Here is a 19,175-nt window from a genome sequence, read left to right as displayed (position 1 = left end):
AGAGATTGATCCGGATGTCTTTTAACTTTTACCTTTTCTTGCACTCAATTCTCACTTTCAATCCATGTGGGACGTGTGCAGTGTTATTATTTCTTCTCATGTTTAGTAATTTTAAAAGACTCCCTGTTGTTAACTTGGTCTAGGAGAAAAGGTATCTACATGGGAAGGGAACCTTTCCGTGATCTGCTGTGGGACAGGAAGATATAGAATTGGAGCCAGTTCATCCCCCCTCACCTGGAGCTTAATGCTTTGGGGTGACCCATCTGGATCCGTAACAAACTGGAGAACCTTATCTGAGGACTGGGTGGAACCTTTGCCATAAAGACTCTGCTTTAAGGAACCAACTTTGCCCTCGAGCATGGGACCAACTGCACATTTACACAAGATAAAGCAAAGACTTTTTTCATGAAACCTTCCATCGTTTGCTACTTTTAAAAATTATTCAAAAGGTTTCTAAGGACAATAAGCCAAATAAAGTGTTCCCAGAGAATCCTGTAAATCTGCATGACTGTCCATTTTAACTTTAATCAAATAAATTCTGAACACAGGCTTCGTTGAACTGTATATTTGTTAACACCACTTAATACCCGCACACCATCCAATATGTCACATTGTGCCCAGTCAACAAACCTTGTCCTTTTGTTTCAAGTCAATATCTGCTTTCAACAGCAATTCCACCAAGTCAGTTCTTCCAAGCTCAGCTGCCAGATGCAATGGATTCTGGTTTCTCTGGAGGATGACCAAAGATTAATTTGCCTTAGAACATTTTAAATTATTCACTTTACCATTATACGAGGTTTGCTATTTATTATTTTCTCCTTGCTCTGTTGATAACCCCAGAACATACCGATTCTGGAATGTACAGACTGTTTCAGAATCCATCCATTCAACAAGAGAACTCAATCTACTCCACCAATGAATAAACAAGGAGAAACATTCAGCAAGGAAGTCGGATGAATGGGTGATTCACTTTGATACTTCCTGACATAGGTCTTTCTGTCAAGTCTAAGAAATAATTTAGAAGCTACCTTCTAACTGTGTGCTTGATACGTGTGATTTTGGTGCTCAGCCCTTAAAAGGTCACAATGATCACTGGTTATACTCTTGTAAAAACTCAAATAAATCACAAAAGTAATAATATTGTTGATCGTTCAAATGAATTAAATTTTAATGTCCCCCACCTTCTGCCCTTTTAATTCATTAACTAAATTTTTGCAAACTTTTTCAATTTTATGTCAGCATATTGAATATGATAATGTATCATGCATTTCAATTCACTGGCAAAAACTCAAACAACATTGCAATAGCTGGTAGAAGTTTTTGGTGAAAACCGACTGAAAAGAAATAGGGCCACAATCATTCCCCACCCCATGTCTTCCAAACAGACCTGGACACTAAATAGATCCACTGCTTAACCTGATTTAGTTGAACTTACCTGAATTCATCCATATTAGATTAGACTCCCTACAGTGTGGTAACAGGCCCTTGGCCCAACAAGTCCACACCTTCCCTCAGAAGAGCAACCCACCCAGACCCATTTCCCTGTGACTAATGCACCTAACACTATGAGCAATTTAGCATGGCCAATTCACCTGACTTGCACATCTTTGGACTATGGGAGGAAACTGGAGCACCCAGAGGAAACCCACGCAGACACGGGGAGAATGTGCAAACTCCACACAGATAGTCGCCAAAGGCTGGAATCCAACCTGGGCCCCTGGTGCTGTGAGACAGCAGTGTTAACTGAGTGGCTCATCCACTGAGCCACTGTGTCACCCTTAGCTCATGCCTAGCGTACAATATCTGCAAGAAAACGTTACAGCAAGGTTACAAATGGTGGGTGGTGGGAGTACATCTTATTGTCATGTTCAAAATCCAAGAATCCCCCAATCCTTGAAACATTCCTGTCTACCTTGGAAAAATGAAAGCACTTTGACGGTGTCCTCAGCCTGAACATCCTTCTCAAGTTCTGTAATTTGGGTAGGGATGCACCAAGGGCCTAAGGACGACTTCTCATTGTCCTAATGTGTTCTTGCCCAACAGTGAGAGAGGCTAATGAGGCAGCGGATAGTTTAGGTTTTTCTTGCTTCATTTGAGTTGGATTGTAATTCTTAGATCAGTTGCATTTCTGAGAAATTTTCCTGAAATCCAGGATAACTCTAAGCAAGTCATGGCCCAGCATTAGCTATCTCTTTTGGTAACCCTTTTCCTGGAGTTGTGTTACCCCAAACCAGAGGAAAGTTAGCCAATCTCTAACCCGTTCCCAAGCAATGATGCTACATTCTGCTATTTGTCTAAATCCAGTGTGATCAGCCTTTGAAAACTTACTTCATCCACAATGTTAACATCACATTTGGATTCCACGAGGAGTTGTGCAACAGACGTGTGTCTGTTTTTAACAGCCAAATGTAGACAGGTTTCTTTTTTCTATAACAGATTAAAGAAAGAAATCACAGGACAGAATGAATCATGGTGTCACGAGGCATGGCTTGTAATACTGAGCTATATCCCCTTTCATTGCCTGTGGTACTTACATTATTTTGAACATTATAATTCATTCCAGCATTGATAAGAATCAAAGCCATGGAAACATCACCTCTCTCTGCTGCAATGTGCAAGGAACTCAAATCGGTCTGAAAGGGAATTAAGTAGAATTTATCAAATTATGTTTAAAAATGAACCAGCGTTATAATTCAGATAATGGGGCACCTGAACACCCTCTAGCTCTCAACCTGCCATGTGACTAATTCTTTGCCAAAATTGCAGGAAAGAAATCTCAATTTCCACAATGTAAAAAACATTTCAATGATATCATACCTTTAATTTCAAATTTATATTTCATATTTCTAATACTACTAAAAAGGAACCAGCATTTTACTGTAGAGATCAACCAATATTGCACAGTAGCACTGATACAACAGTGAATACCTAAACATTTTCTTGTGGGGTATTTAATGTGGAAGACAGTGGTGTACTTAGTCCCTATTCTCCAGTAATTCTATTTGAATGATTTCTCAAAGATGATTGTGTTAAAGCTCCTAACTTCATTTCAATAAAACCACAGTCATCGCCTTCATCACGATGCATGGTTGACTTCTGCTTCTACATCTCCTGGTCATAGTTTAGAAAACAAAATGTAAAAAAAAAATCAGAACAGTTCCATTTTGGCTTCTCAAATTGTTCCAATCCTCTCTTTCTCTAAGCCCCTCTCCTCTCTCTTTCCCTCATTAATTACAACCATTTCTCCCCTTCTTCCTTGTCTCATCTCTCCCTGCTTTTTCTCCACTTGCCCCCGCAGCCCCTCACATCACTTTGCTCCTTGCCCTCCCAGCCTTCCTTTTCCATCGTCCTGCTTCCCATCATTCTATTTGTCTCCTCACATTTCCCCTCCCCTCCCTTCTAGTTCCCTTGCAGAGCTCTCCCTCTCACCGCTCATTTCTCCTCAGGCCTTCTCCCTTCTCAGACCTTCACCTACCTCTTCCCATCCTGTAACCTCTTACACTCGCTCCATTCCTCCTTTCTCTTTTTTCTTTCCTCCCCACTAACCCCATTTTTTCATATTCTATAGCCTATCCAATCCCAAAACAAAAATTCCATTGCTGATCCAGTCCAACTTCAGGATTTGAAGAGGCAGGCAGCCAATGAGGATTTTCTAAAAATAGGTGACAGTGAGACAAATACCAGCAGCTCTTCAAATTAATACTAATGAAACCTGGACAGGGTTTTGACCTAGTAGTGTACTTGGTGACCGATTGAATCCTGGAGCTAAACAAATCTCAGTCCCTATGTCTCACATTTCTTTTGATCCTAGAGTTAAATATACAGAAGGAGCCTCTACAAAGCTCAATGGACAAATAGTACATTTCTAAAGGATACAAAGGGTTTGATGTACCTTTGGTAAAATATTAATGTCACTTCCTGCTTCCAGCAACAGTTGCACACATTCCTGATGATTTCCAACAACAGCCAGATAAAATGCAGTCTCGCCCTCCTGACAATAATACAGAGGTAATATCATATTAAACACATTTCCATTGCTCAGATAATTCAGATATATAGAGAAGCTAGGTGTACAAGTGCAGTTTCCTGAGATTATCTATTTCAGTCATGAGATTTCATCAACCATATCCCAATCCTTTTTCAAGTTGACTATTTCCCCTCAGCCTTTCAAAGTACTGAAAATCCAAACAACTTGTGTAAGGCTTAGGACAGAGAACTAGTATGAATTTTAATTCCAATCTATCTGATAGCTCAACAATTTAAAATCAGAGAATGAGTATCATTTCATACAATCGCACGTGTTAGTAATGGATTACACCATTCATTGCAAAACATGCAGTTTCTGTAACATACATGTATCATATTTACTTATTTATGCTACTTAACTATGTGATCTACCTGTTTTGCTCGCAAGACAAAGCTGTTCGCTGTGCCTTGGTACACATGACAATAAATAAATTCAATTCAATTCAATCAATGGTCAGTACCAGTACCAGTACTGCGAATTAATCAGTACCAGTACCAGCATAAAAGCAAATTACTGCGGATGCTGGAATCTGAAACCAAAAGAGAAAATGCTGGAAAATCTCAGCAGGTCTGGCAACATCTGTAAGGAGAGAAAAGAGCTGACGTTTCGAGTCTAACTGACCCTTTGTCAGTTAGACTCGAAACATCAGCTCTTTTCTCTCCTTACAGATGCTGCCAGACCTGCTGAGATTTTCCAGCATTTTCTCTTTTGGTTCCAGTACCAGCATAGTCAGGTATGTCTTTTAAAAGCTGAAAATGTGTTGCTGGAAAAGCGCAGCAGGTCAGGCAGCATCCAGGGAACAGGAGAATCGACGTTTCGGGCATAAGCCCTTCTTCAGGAATCTGCCCAAAACGTCGATTCTCCTGTTCCCTGGATGCTGCCTGACCTGCTGCGCTTTTCCAGCAACACATTTTCAGCTCTGATCTCCAGCATCTGCAGTCCTCACTTTCTCCCCTATGTCTTTTAAAAGAACGTAAATCTTTACTTTAAAGGCACTGACAAGCAGAGACAACACAAACTATTTCTAAACAGTTAGGATGAATCTGCCAACTTTTCATTATTTTCTGGGATATGAGCATCGCTGGCTAGGCCAGCATTTATTACCCATTCCTATTTGCTATTCAGCTTATTTTCTGATTTTTGAAAGATACAAGAAGAGTAAAATGTATTTTCATAAGGGTTTCTAATTAATGTCATCGCAATAACTTACCTCATTCTCCTCATCTATTAGATTCCACTCTCTCAGCAGCTCTTCAACGACTAACATATGACCATTCTTGCCAGCAAGGTGCAAGGCTGTGTTACCTTCCTGCACAATGGGAGCAAAAACCTCTTTTATTACCTTCCTGCTAGGAACAGAAAAATCTGTGAAAGATACAGTAAAGAAAATGACTGCTACAGCCACTGAAAGAGGGTTTAATGAGGGGAACTAACTGGATGGAACTTACTGACAGGCCACAGGCAGGACAGGCTAAATGCCCCTCTTCAATGCTTCAAGATTACATGATTCTAAGTAAAAGGAAACTTCACTGGCATTCACAAGAGAAGAACACATATTTTGCTTCCGTCTTCACTATGGAGAATGCAAAAAAAATTCCAGTAAGTATCAATCAAGAGGTGGAAAGGAGAGGGGAATTGGGTGAAATTAAAATGATGAGGGGAGTGGGAGTACCTGAACTAATGGAACTATGTGCTGACAAGTGAGAGGTGAATGTCATCCTAGAGCCTTAAAAGAGGTTGGTAATGAGCAAGATGCGTTAGTGCAAATTTTCCAAAATACCAGAGATTCAGAAAAGTTTCAACAGACTGGCAAGTAACAAATATAACGCCCTATTCAAGTGAGAACAGAATAGTAAACAGGAAATATACGGCAGCTACCACAACATCTGTTAAAATCAATCATTAAAAAGTTGACAGCTGGGCACTTAGTAAAATTAAGACATTTGGGAAGATTGGAGAGAGAGAAATCATGTTCAACTAATTTATTAGACTCCTTTGAAGGAGTAATATGTTCTGTGGGTAAAGGGGAGCCGAAAAGCTCATAGTGTAGGGGAGTAACATTAGCATTGACAGCAGTTTGGCTGGTTGTCAAAAAAAAACAGAGAGTACGCATACACAGCTCTTTGTCTGATTAAGAGGATGCGATAAGCAAACTCCTTCAAGAATTTCTAACTTTCTATAATTCACAGCAATGACTCAGACAAGGGAAGCGAAAGCATGATTGCTGACACTTTCAGATGACGCAAAGATGGGTAGGAAAGTATGTTCTGAAGATGATGCAAGATAAATAGATAGAGCTTGAGTGAGTAGGTTAACAACTGGCAGGTGGGAATGTAATGTTGGAAAACGTGAAGTTGTTCATTTTGGCAGAAAGAACCAAGAAGCAAAATTTTGCAAGCATGGGCGAGTTGAGCACTGTCAGTATTCTGCCTGTTGCAAACAGCCGAAGGGATACACTGCTTGATGCAACTCACCAGTTGTTAGGAAATATAGCATTCGCACCTGACATTAGACTGGTACCGAAATTCATATATAAAATTTGCATATTGGTCAGAATGTCTTTTTGGCTTGACAGCACCCTCTTGTCATTGGTGAATAGCACTTGTGTTGTTAGTGCGTCGCTGTGAAACAGTTAGCTTCACCAACTTTTATGATATGTTACCCTTCCAGTGCAATCTGAGAGAGACTGGGCACTTTTCATAGTGATCTTCGATCCATTTGAGAGTTTGCACAATAAACAACTACTAAACCACAATAAGGTCAAACTTGCTCAGCATTTCTTCAAAAAGAAACACCTTCATCCCACAATCCAGTGAATTTCCTCTGAACTGCTTCCAATGCAACTACATCCCTTCTTAAATAAAGGATTAGAACTATATCATTACTCTGGGCAGTTATACCAAGACTTCCCCCTTTAAAAGGAGACAGTGAGGTCTGCAGATGCTGGAGATCAGAGTTGAGAGTGTGTTGCTGAAAAAGCACAGCAGGTCAGGCAGCATCCAAGGAGCAGAAAAATCAACGTTTCAGGCCGGAGCCCTTCCTCACCTTCGTGAATTGGTGCAGTTACACCAACTATACAGTGAGGGGAGAAGTTCCAAAATCCTAACCCAGCAACAGCAAAGGAACTGCGATATAGTTCCAAGTTGGAATGGTATGTGATTTGGATTGGAACTTGCAAGAAGTGGTATTCCAATGCATCCTGCCCTTATTCTTCTGGGTGGCAGAGGTATGGTTTTGGAAGATGCTGCCAAAGAAGCTTTAGTGAGTTGCTGAGGTGTAGTCCATATGTAGACAGTAAATACCTCTTCCACTGTGCATTAGAAGTGGAGGAAATGAGTGTTTAAAATGACAGACAGTGTGTTAATGAAGTGGACTGCATTGTCCTAGATGGTGTTGAACTTCTTGAGTGCGATTTGAGTTGCATTTTTCCAGGCAAGTGGACCGTTTCCAACATATTCATAACCTGTAAGTGATTGTAAGTGGTGTACAGGCTTTGGAGAGTCAGAAATATACTGATACTGAGATGACTAAATATCTGCAAGAAGAATGTCCAGAGTTATCAGTAGTGTGGGGTGGGGAGACCTTCATCATTTATTGTTGTCAATGATAATCCATCATCATGAGAAAGGGTGAAATTTGCTTGCAACATTAAGAGAGGTTGAAAGATGAACCACGAGAAATGTGGCCATGAGTAAATAACAAACATTCAGATGCTATTACCTTGTCCTTCTCCTGTGTAGTATATTCAAACTCAGCCAACATGTTCACCATTTCAAGACATCCATGTTCAGCTGCTAAGTGATAGGGTTTTTTACCTTTCTATAAAAGAAGAAATGCAGTAGTTCACCTTAAAACTGCCTTTGTAGTATATTTCATCCCAGGCTCTTCCTGGGAATTTCATTTGATGAATCTATAATTGACAGAAATGGGAATCAATTCTCCCTAACTCCCCACCACTTTCAATGGATGAACTCATCAAGACAAGCTATACCTGACAAAATGTAAGTAGATGTAAGCTAACTGCATCTAAGTGAGGGAAATCCTTGATCCCACCTTGATATCCAATATTAAGGGGTTGATAGAAAAGAGCCTCAAGAGTGGATATTTTTCAGGTTAAGAATAAAGATATGGCAACACGCATCACACATTCCTAAAAGCCCAGGTACACCACCATCCACTGCCACACTGGCATTACTCTCCAGCAGAGGAACCTGTCTGCTAGGCTTGACCCAGAATTTAAAATTTAACCAGGGTCAAAAGATATCTCAGGGGTAGACAGAAGTGTTGGCCAATGATGGAGACATGCAAAAAGCCAAATTTCCCAAGGTACTGAATTAGATTAAAACCACAAGATTTCTCCCTTTTAGTTTAAGCATGTCTTGAAAAAATTGAGTCAAATGGAACTATTTGTTTACTTTTTTTCTCATACCTCTGTGGGCTTGTTCAAATCCAGCTGCGCATCTTTAATTAAATATTGTACAATTGAAGCATGGTTGTTTTGAGCAGCACAATGGAGTGCGTTCATTCCTTCCTAAAGGCAAGAACAAACTCATTTAGATATTTTCAGCAATGGTCAAATGTTATACTGTAAAAGACTAATAGCAATACATTTTACATTGACTATTAATGTCAATTTAGAGAACTGCTGTCAAAAAATGTCTAGCTTTCTAATGGCTATAACAGGTGAACGACTATAAAATCAGCCCTGAATGTTTCACAAATAGACAAACGTGAGATGAAATAATAACCTCTGATTAGTGGTGTAAACTGATCTCAACGAATAATTGGAATGTTTTTAATCCTTTTCCTTCAGGCTAGTAATCAAAAATTAAAAATCCAAGAAATTTGAAATTGAATTTCACAGGACTATGAAATTGACATGATGCAGTGACATCAATGTGCATTGTTTTTAGATCAATATCTGGTCTCAATGCTTTTGTCATCTTTGTAGAAGACGAACCTGACTTTCTGGAGAGAAACCCTTTGTCTTAGTAACACAAGTTCCATTTTTAAAAAACTAAATATTGGTGAGTTTGAATAACTGGTATCTGCAGTAAACACTCTCGCTAAACAGTCTAATAAATATTGCCTAACTCAGCATTTGAAAATCTGAAAAATTGGTGCAGTGAACAAGAATATAATGATAGAGTAATAGAAAGTTACATCTTTATCACTGTATACATAAAGACTTACAGCTTTGCCACTGGCCTAATGCTCCTTCCTGAAATATACAATTCTTAAATAACATATTGAATAGATAACGCACATGGGGCAACATTCATTAAAACAATCTATCTTAACCCAATCAAGAGCCGCAGTAGGTAGTTCAAGAGTGAAAAAGGGAAATAAAAATTATTATATATGTTCCACCCCAAGTATCAAACTACAGATATTTTACATATCTGAATACCAACAGCACTCTTGTCACATTAAACATGTGGTGGAGTAACACGACACATACCTCATTTGTGGATTTTTGATCAGCACCTTTCTCTACCAACATTTTCAAAATACTCAGGTGTCCAAACCAGGCTGCGAGAAGAAAGGCATTCATTCCATGCTTCAAAGAAAAATGAAAACCATTTTGTCAGCATCATTCTATGAGTCTCCTTCACATTTCAGACCCCACTAGCTGCAGAGAACATGAAACCACTGCCGTAGAATCATGCAGCATTCAGCTCATTAGGTCTATGCTGCCTCTATGAAAAAGCTTTCCCAGCTCCTGCTCTTCCCCACAGCCCCTGAATTATTTCTTTTTCAAAATTGATGTAATTCCCTTACAAAAAACTATAATTAATCTTGCCACTTTGAAATTTCAAGCAGCACATTCCCAAATATCAGAACTTTCTGTAAATGTGAATTTCTCCTCAACCTTCTGCTTTTATGAATTATCTTAAAATTGGAAGTGAAAAAGAATAGGACTATTTATTCTTAATAGATCATCAGAGATTGTTCTGTTACCCAGAAGCAAAAAACAAAATTCACTATGTCTGCACCTACACTATGAATTTTAACATAGCTTAGGTAAGAATTGATATATTGAATTAGCACAAAATTTTCTGAACAATTTAAATTGAGGAATTTTTCAATTCTGGTTAAAAAAAATATAATGGGGTCACCTCAGACCAAATGAGGCTCGTTCTCTTGATGTATGGAGTATACGAGGAAACAAGGTGAAGTAACAGTAACTTCATTCCAGATTAACACTTAGTAAACTAAGCAACTAAACACACTGGCTGAATTCCAATAACAACAGAAACTCAGAGTCAGCATAATGACTTTGGCTGACAGTGCAAAAAGGGAGATATCATATTTATTTGTCCACTATGTATTTCTTCCAAATTTCATTTCATTTAAAGTCAATGACAATATAACTCAGAAGGTTTGTAACATGGGCAGTTTGGCTGATTCAAAATCAAAATCACCCTTGAATTTCTTTTCACTACTACTCCACCACATCGGAAAATCAAATTTACCAAGATGCACTGTACTACAAAAGGTCTTGTGGTACAGTCAGTAGCATTTTATTACTCTGGGCCTGAAGTCCCTTTATTGAGTGCCACTCCAGGATTTGATGACCAAGGCAAGTGTGTTCATAGGCCAGCCACACAGGTTGAGTATCAACCTCCAAATTATTCCAATACATGCCAATAATAGGAGATAAAAGTGGGAGAGATTCCTGGTCAGTCATGTGTTGGAAAGGACATGTAGCCTTTACTATTGCTTTCCATACAACATGCTACAACATGCATGACAGAGTAAATATTGCCACAGCAACATGGACACCTTGAGTGATTTGTAACATACCACCCTCTGCACTGGGAAGACATACAAATGTTGAGTAACTGCCATTTAGCAGTAGGATTTTCACAAACCTTATCTTTAATGTCCACCACTGCATTGTGTCCAAGCAGAAAGGCAACAGCATTTTCATTCATGTTCGCAACAGCAAAATGTAAGGCGGTGCGACCTAACTGCTCAGAAACAGAGGTAGAATTAATCACAATTAATTCATCTCACAAAAAATATGTACTGTATAGACAGTGCACCAATTTGCTATTATACTGTTCTGATCTCAATACAGATTTTCTTAAACATTAATGACTTATTAAAAATTTCAGCTACAACAAGGTAAGGGAGATAAAGGGATGGCCAGAAAATGATGTACTGAGGCAGAAAAAGCTGGAGAAACTCACAGTAAAAGACTTAAAGAGAGAGGGAAACACACGAAGAGGTAAACACAAACAAGTAAAAGTAAGGAAATATACTTATATGCCTTAAGTTGTTCAATATAAGTGGAGCTTTACTAACAACTAAAAAATACAGTTGAGTAATGTAAGTAGGTGAATGTTCCCCTGCCTGCCCATATTGGATGAAACTTCTCTGGTGGGTGTTCGGATCTAATGCAAGGACGATATGTAAATCCAGAGTAATATGTTTCCCAGCATCACACTCATAAGCATAACTTTACAGGAGTTTGGCTCCTAATTGGGCGCTCATTACTTGCCATCCAGTTAAGGAAAGCAGGTGGAAACAATGATGATGGTGGTCCAGGTGGGTCTGGCATTCGTGAACTGTCAGCCTCTCCACCAGGAGAGGCAGCCACAGCTGAGGTCACAAGTGGTCACAAGGATGCTGCAAAATAACTCTGCTCAAAGATGGTAACAGGACTTTTAGGAGTTCTGTTAGGACCATCAACATAGAGGTGGTACCCCAACTCAGGAATAATTTTGGCAGCAAAGCTAGCCATTTGGGCCTTGCAGGTTTTGTGATTAGGGGATGGAGAGTAGGATAGGTTGCCACCTCCACAATGTTGCTGGGCTCAGGACTCTGTGAAGTTGGACTGAAGGGTCTGTTTTCATGCTGTATAACTCTATGACTTGTGCAATGCCAAACAAATTCCATCAGTGATCAGCACGGTGGCTTAGTGGTTAACACTGCTGCCTCACAGTGCCAGGGACCTGGGTCCAATTCCAACCTCAGGTGACTGTCTGTGTGGAGTTTGCACATTCTCCCTGTGTCTGTGTGGGTTTCCCCCCACGGTCCAAAGGTGTGCAGGTTAGGTGAGTTGGCCATGCGAAATTGCCCATAGTTTTCAGGGACGTGTAGGTTAGGTGCATTAGTCAGGGGCAAATGTAGAGTAGTATGGGAATGGGTCTGGGTGGGTTACTCTTTGGAGGATTAGTTCTGACTCTGCCAATACCACTTTGAAAGCATATAATAATAATAATAACAACCCATCATTAGGTGAAACACATCGATGCAATTAGAACTTATATATACAACTGCCAACATTCCACCATTTTATGTTACGTTTATTTCAAATCAAAATACAACTTAAGAGACACAGACTAGCCATTATAGTCCTCATTCATCCAAAGAAAGCACACACAGAATGAGAAATACTTCCAATGCATGTGGAGTCAGGTCTCAGCATGTGCATGATTTCAAAATCATGGCCCCAGATGTAATTTCAGAATCCTGACACCTACAAGGCAGTCTGAATTTTTCAAAGGGTCTGTGAATGGGAGGTCTGGAACAGGAAGCATGTGTTCTGCCAACTCATTTGCTTACTAAGCGCCAAGAAGACTGTCCCGTGGAAATTGCAATTTTTAACTTTTACTTCAATGAATCCAAACAGCGTGGTGCACATGAGGTCCCAGCTGACAGGTTCTTTGCTGACACATTGGAAAGTTGATTTACATTTGTAAAAGACTGAAGTTTGATAGCCCAATTAGCACTGGGGCTAAAGTTGCTCCTTTTCTGTGTTTGCCACTTTCATGTGCACTCCAGGTCCTGGCCTTCTAATGAGCTGCTTGGCTGTCCTTGGTAGAACAGCAACAAGCCACACCATGGTTGCTGCTAGTCTTGCAGCTGATGCCAGACTAGCTGTTCCTACATCACTAATTGAGTGCCAGTCTTTGTGCCAACTAATTTCAAAACTACACCATGCTGTACAGGCATCTTTAATGCTCTGTGCCCAGATTTCACAAGAGATCATGTCAGTGAGTTTGACGCCACAACTGCAAAGAGGATTGACAGCTTTGTGAATGTTACAATTATTTTTTTCTTCCCTGTAATCTATTTTGAATGGGTATGGAAGCCCATGAATTGGTATGGATGGCGTGGGAGTCCATAAGTTGGTTTGGAGTGTGCATTTATAGAAGCATTCAACCTTACCTCTCAACCATTACCTGAATTCAGACTGTGGTTCCTGACTCCTCTGAGGGAGTGTGAAACATGAGTCCAAGAGAAGCTGGTCTAGTTCCATGAAAATAACTACCCTCCTATTCTGGAGCTGGACAGGAACATAGAACATAGAAGAATACAGCGCAGTACAGGCCCTTCGGCCCTCGATGTTGCGCCGATCCAAGCCCACCTAACCTACACTAGCCCACTATCCTCCATATGCCTATCCAATGCCCGCTTAAATGCCCATAATGAAGGAGAGTCCACCACTGCTACTGGCAGGGCATTCCATGAACTCACGACTCGCTGAGTAAAGAACCTACCCCTAACATCTGTCCTATACCTACCCCCCCTTAATTTAAAGCTATGCCCCCTTGTAATAGCTGACTCCATACGTGGAAAAAGATTCTCACTGTCGACCCTATCTAAACCCCTAATCATCTTATACACCTCTATCAAGTCACCCCTAAACCTTCTTTTCTCCAATGAAAACAACCCCAAGTGCCTCAGCCTTTCCTCATACGATCTTTCTACCATACCAGGCAACATCCTGGTAAACCTCCTCTGCACCCGTTCCAGTGCCTCCACATCCTTCCTATAGTATGGCGACCAAAACTGCACACAATACTCCAGATGTGGCCGCACCAGAGTCTTATACAACTGCAACATGACCTCAGTACTCCGGAACTCAATTCCTCTACCAGTAAAAGCCAGTACGCCATATGCCTTCTTCACCGCACTATTTACCTGGGTGGCAACTTTCAAAGATTTGTGTACATGGACACCAAGATCCCTCTGCTCCTCCACACTACCAAGTATCCGACCGTTAGCCCAGTACCCCATCTTTTTATTACCCTTACCAAAGTGAATCACCTCACACTTAGCTACATTGAACTCCATTTGCCACCTTTCTGCCCAGTTCTGCAGCTTATCTATATCCCGCTGTAACCTGCCACATCCTTCCTCACTGTCTACAACTCCTCCGACTTTCGTATCCGAGAATTGAGTCCTGTCTTTTATTTTAACTTTCTGCCTCCGTTCCTGTATGGTCATAGGCATGAACATCTAGTCAAGAATCTTAAAGTCATGTTAGAATCAAAGAATAGCAAATTTACTGCAATGGATAATGTACCATCTGTAGATTCTGTTCGCCAAGCTGGAAGTTTTTGTTGCAAACGTTTCGTCCCCTGGCTAGGCGACATCATCAGTGCTTGGGAGCCTCCTGCAAAGCGCTTCTTTGATGTTTCCTCCGGTGTTTATAGTGGTCTGTCCCTGCCGCTTCCGGTTGTCAGTTTCAGCTGTCCGCTGTAGTGGTTGGTATATTGGGTCCAGGTCGATGTGCCACACACGCAGACAACAAGCAACATGAATTCGACTGGGGCAACACTACTATCATAGGGCAAGCCACTCAGAGAACAGCCAGGGAATTCCTAGAGGCATGGCATTCATCCACAAACTCCATCAACAAACACATCGACCTGGACCCAATATACTAACTACTACAGCAGGAGGCTCCCAAGCACTGATGATGTCACCTAGCCAGGGGACGAAACGATTGCAACAAAAACTTCTAGCTCGGCGAACAGAACCACAACAACGAGCACCCGAGCTACAAATCTTCGCATAAACTTTGATCATCTGTAGAGGATGAGCAGTATTACTTACTTCAGTCTTAATATTAATCTCGACCTTCTTGTTTAAGCATCTTGACAAAGTATTGATATCATTGCTTTTAGCAGCGTTAAGGAATTCTTTCTCTGCTGGCAACACTGTATTGGAAAAGGAAACATAAGTAATTCCAGTTACTTCTGTGAATATATATAAACCCATCAAAGTTTTAGAATAAAGAAAACATGACAAAATGACATTGACAGATTTTTTGCTTCCTTTGATTTACAGCAGCATCAGAAGGCAAGAACTTGTATTAACATAATGGTTTTCAATTCTTACATTTTCCCTAAGTCATATGTAGCCCTTGTAGCCTTCAGTAAAGGTAAGTGAGGCAGTTAATCTGTGCATAACAGGTACAACAAACTGCGAAAGAGATGAAGAACCAGTTTCTTTTTCAGCATTGGTTGAAGAAAAAATGATTACATTATCCAGTTCTTCAAATGAAATCATTAATTTCAGTGGATACAAAGTCTTGCTTTCAGTCCTCATATGATGCAAAATGCCTCTGATAATGCAACGCTGTCTTCAGAGTGCATTACATCTGGCAATGGTTTTGAGTATTGGAGGAGACTGCAACTCTCAGCCTTTTGATTTAGATGAAACTACTACTACCAACCGAATTATACTGACAACTGAACATAACCACTTGTTCAAGACAAGTACCTCATAGAAACTGCATTTCAGATGCAGACTTCATATAAAATCCTGATTAATCGCATTTGAACAAACATTTGAAGGTTTGCTTTTTCTTTCCCTCACCCATATTTTCCAGAAAGAGAGAAGTGAAGTTTCAATAGCAGTTAAACTGTGATTTGCTTCAAGTTTTGTGAATTTGAATTCCTTCCGCTTGGGAGGTATAAGAACATTTTCCTTAAAGGGACAGGTCAGTAGTGAGTGGTTGAAGTCAATAACAGACGCCTTTAAGGGGAGCCTAGACAAGTGTAACAGACAAAAGGAAGGAAATGATTATGCTGACAGTTACAGATTTAAAAAGATGGGAGGACCCTTGAGTGGTTGAATTGGTTGGGGTGAATGGCCTGTTTTTGACCATATAAACCTATGCGATAGAAATGTACAGCATGGAAATAGACTCTTTGGTCCAACTCGTTCATGCTAACCAGATATCCTAAATTAATCTAGTCCCATTTGCCAGCATTTGGTCCATATCCCTCTAAATCCTCCCTATTCATATACCCATCCAGATCCCTTTTAAATGCTGTAATTGTACCAGCCTCCACCACTTCCTCTGGCAGCTCATTCCATACACTCACCACCCTCTGCGTGAAAATGTCCCTTAGGTGCCTTTTAAATCTTTCCTCTCACTCTTTAGAAAAGGGTTCTTTGGACTGTAGCAGGAAATCAGAGCACCCAGACGAAACCCATGCAGACACGGGGGAATGTGCAAACTCTACAATCTCAGTATGGTTGATCTGGCTCATGTTGGCTTGACATTTTTTGCTATTGAAAACAAGACAGAGTTTTCTCCCTGTCCATTTGTGTCATGCTCATTTTTACTTTTCTGAAGAGCTTCGATACTATGTTTGATACCGGATCAATCTAGAAGTTTTTCTATGATAGAATCTATCTAACAGCCCAAACAGTAATCTGTAAAAACAGTATCTACCAAAATATGTACTTGTGACTATGGGGAATTATGTATGGATCAATGTCCATTCTTGTTATCAAGATTAGAAAAACTTCCAGGGATCTTGTTGAAGAAAGACTGTACACTGTGTTAAATTACAAATAACATTCACACGACACAAGTGATGTACAATGACCATCCCCAACCAGCGAGAGTCTGACTCACTCCTTTCAACATTCAATGACATTACCAATTAAGCGAAGCTCTTATCATTGACATCTGCTGACCAGCAATATAACCACATGTATATTATCAACCAGAGACTGGACAACTTGGAGTGAATAATTTACCTCTTGACCTCAAAAATACTGTTCACCATTAAGACACAAGTTCAGAGTGTGATGGAATAACATCACATGTGCTGAGATGGGTGCAGCTCCAATAACAATCAAGAAGCTTGACATCATCCAGGACAAGGAAGTCCACTTGGTTGGCACTCATCAACCATCCACATACAGTGACAGTAGTGTTCATGATACACTGCATAAACATATTAAGGCTCCTTCGACAGTTGCTTTTCCAAACATGCAACCTCTTCAAACACAAGGGCAACCAACTCATGGAACCTTGCAAGTTTCACTCCAAGTCACACACCATCCTCTACGATATTCAACATTCCTTTACAACCACTGGGTCAAAACCCTGGAATTCCCTTCCTAACTGTACTGTCTGTATGAGGTAGGTGCTCCCAAATGTTACTATATTAACAACTTCCCTGATTACATCCAATTCATCCATAATGTTTACAGATAAATTATCACATACTGTCGAGATCAGAGTGGTGCTGGAAAAGCATAGCATCTGAGGAGCAGGAAAATCAACGTTTTGGGTAAAAGCCCTTCATCAGGAATCCCGATGAAGGGCTTTTGCCCGAAACGTCGATTTCCTTGCTCCTCGGATGCTGCCTGACCTGCTGTGCTTTTCCAGTACCACTCTGATCTAAACTCTGGTTTCCAGCATCTGCAGTCCTCACTTTTGCCTATCACATATTGTAGTTAAACTACAATGCTCATATGTATTTTATATCTATTTTGGTTAAAAATTCAAAACTTTTACTGCCTCCCAACTCAACAAAAACGGGGATGAAATGGAAAATGTGAACCATTCAAGGACTAACAATGTCAAGAAAACCACTAAGAAAAAGGAGCAGAGGTTTGACATAGAAATTAATAAGGACAAACACTTATCAATTGGAGTGCTTAGTTAACAAACTATAATTTTCCTTTGCACTAACAATGACTGTGTTGCGTCATTCAAGTATCCAACAAAAAACTCAAAAGAGCAGGAACAGAACATATTTCTGATCTCCTCTTAACTCTTGGTTACGGCAAACTGGACAGTCAACAATATCATCCAGCCCTGGGCAGCTCCATACCATGGAACCACTGAGAACTCTGTGTGGGTCTGAGTTTGAGAAGCAAGGATTGCACTCAGTACTGAGGGAATGTTGCATTGTCTGAAGCTTGATCAGGGATTGACTCAAGGTTCATTGCTGTCCACCCAATGGATAGAAAAAGAGCCTATACTTAAAAACACAGCAATTCTGGTTTCTCAGGCCAAGGTCTATCCCCACATTAGCACTGAAAACAAACGGCCATTCCTGATGAAGGGCTTTTGCCCGAAATGTCGATTTTCCTGCTCATCAGATGCTGCCTGACCTGCACCACTCTAATCTTGACTCTGATCTCCAGCATCTGCAGTGCTCACTTTCGCCAAATGTCTATACGAAAATTATCCCCGGGTTGTCCAGATATTGTGAATATCAACATTACATACTGTATGTAATATACCTTTATGTATATGCACAACTCTTGGTAAAATGTTGAGTGACTGGTTTTAAAGCCTCTTAACTCTACAATACATCCCGGTACTATCACAGTCCCAAATCTAAAACACCCAAATTCATGTGTACTCACGGATCTCCATTTGAGATGATCCATCCCGTGAGGGACCCTTGACGAAGCTTTCGACCAGTTCTTTCATGTTTCTCAACGAAGGTTGCATAGTTCACAAGGAATTGCTGTTATTCGATATGCCAATCTGAAACACTACAGATTTACATATATTTAAATTAAAACGACCTGCGAACTAATACGTAAAAGAGACTCAGCTTTTTCAACTATTTTAAGGGGTGTACACTTACCAAAGACCAATACCTGATGAAGTTTATTTTTCTCGTCGCTCTGATCGGACGACAGCCTGCATACAACTAATCTCAAGGCTGAAACCTGTTTTATCAGGTGGATACTTTCAGCGTTAGAAAGCCCAGAGGGTGTGCCTGCTGTTAAAACGTCAGTATGAGCTTTGACATGATAGGGTTGGTCCTGGCTCTGTGCTAACAGATTCGCTGCTGCCTTTCTCGAAGGTATCAGACATTAGGTGGTGAAACTTTAAAAAAAAGACTGCAAGCTAAAAAAAAATCAAAGCCTGTGCGGGTATGTTTAGTCTGATTTTCTCCTCCCAGGGTCTCGCACGAGAGAAAGAAACACGTTTTGACCAACAATTTATGGTGTGGTGGTAGTATCCCTGCCTTTGAGCTAGGAGGTCCGGTTTCAAGTCCCACCTGCCTCCGTAGAGGTATGTAGTAGCATATCTGAACAATCTGACGTTAATAGAGACCGGGGTCAGTTGGCTGGATGTTCA

At 40.4% G+C, this 19,175-nt stretch overlaps 1 protein-coding gene across 3 annotated transcripts in view; it reads right to left on the bottom strand.

Annotated features, from left to right (window-relative positions):
* The window catches only part of LOC122558602 (ankyrin repeat and death domain-containing protein 1A-like), a 47,782-nt gene extending 28,986 nt beyond the window's left edge, over positions 1-18,796 (bottom strand). For all 3 annotated transcript variants that reach the window (XM_088000340.1, XM_088000342.1, XM_088000341.1), the window contains exons 1-12: positions 18,676-18,796; positions 18,449-18,580; positions 14,882-14,985; positions 10,903-11,001; positions 9,489-9,587; positions 8,457-8,558; positions 7,748-7,846; positions 5,238-5,336; positions 3,893-3,991; positions 2,535-2,633; positions 2,329-2,427; positions 631-729 (exon numbers count right to left, since the gene is read on the bottom strand). In XM_088000340.1, the coding sequence (XP_087856466.1) occupies positions 631-729; positions 2,329-2,427; positions 2,535-2,633; positions 3,893-3,991; positions 5,238-5,336; positions 7,748-7,846; positions 8,457-8,558; positions 9,489-9,587; positions 10,903-11,001; positions 14,882-14,985; positions 18,449-18,536 (1,086 nt within the window). In that variant the 5' untranslated portion in view covers positions 18,537-18,580; positions 18,676-18,796. The remainder of the gene's footprint in view (positions 1-630; positions 730-2,328; positions 2,428-2,534; positions 2,634-3,892; positions 3,992-5,237; positions 5,337-7,747; positions 7,847-8,456; positions 8,559-9,488; positions 9,588-10,902; positions 11,002-14,881; positions 14,986-18,448; positions 18,581-18,675) is intronic.
* Positions 18,797-19,175: the final 379 nt, after the last annotated feature.

The sequence above is a fragment of the Chiloscyllium plagiosum genome, unplaced genomic scaffold (genome assembly GCF_037043375.1).
Source record: "Chiloscyllium plagiosum isolate Xiang-an unplaced genomic scaffold, Cpla_swu_hap1 HiC_scaffold_2, whole genome shotgun sequence".
Taxonomy (NCBI): domain Eukaryota; kingdom Metazoa; phylum Chordata; class Chondrichthyes; order Orectolobiformes; family Hemiscylliidae; genus Chiloscyllium; species Chiloscyllium plagiosum.
Note: the sequence above shows the minus strand (reverse complement) of the source record. Positions and strands in the feature narration are given on the sequence as shown.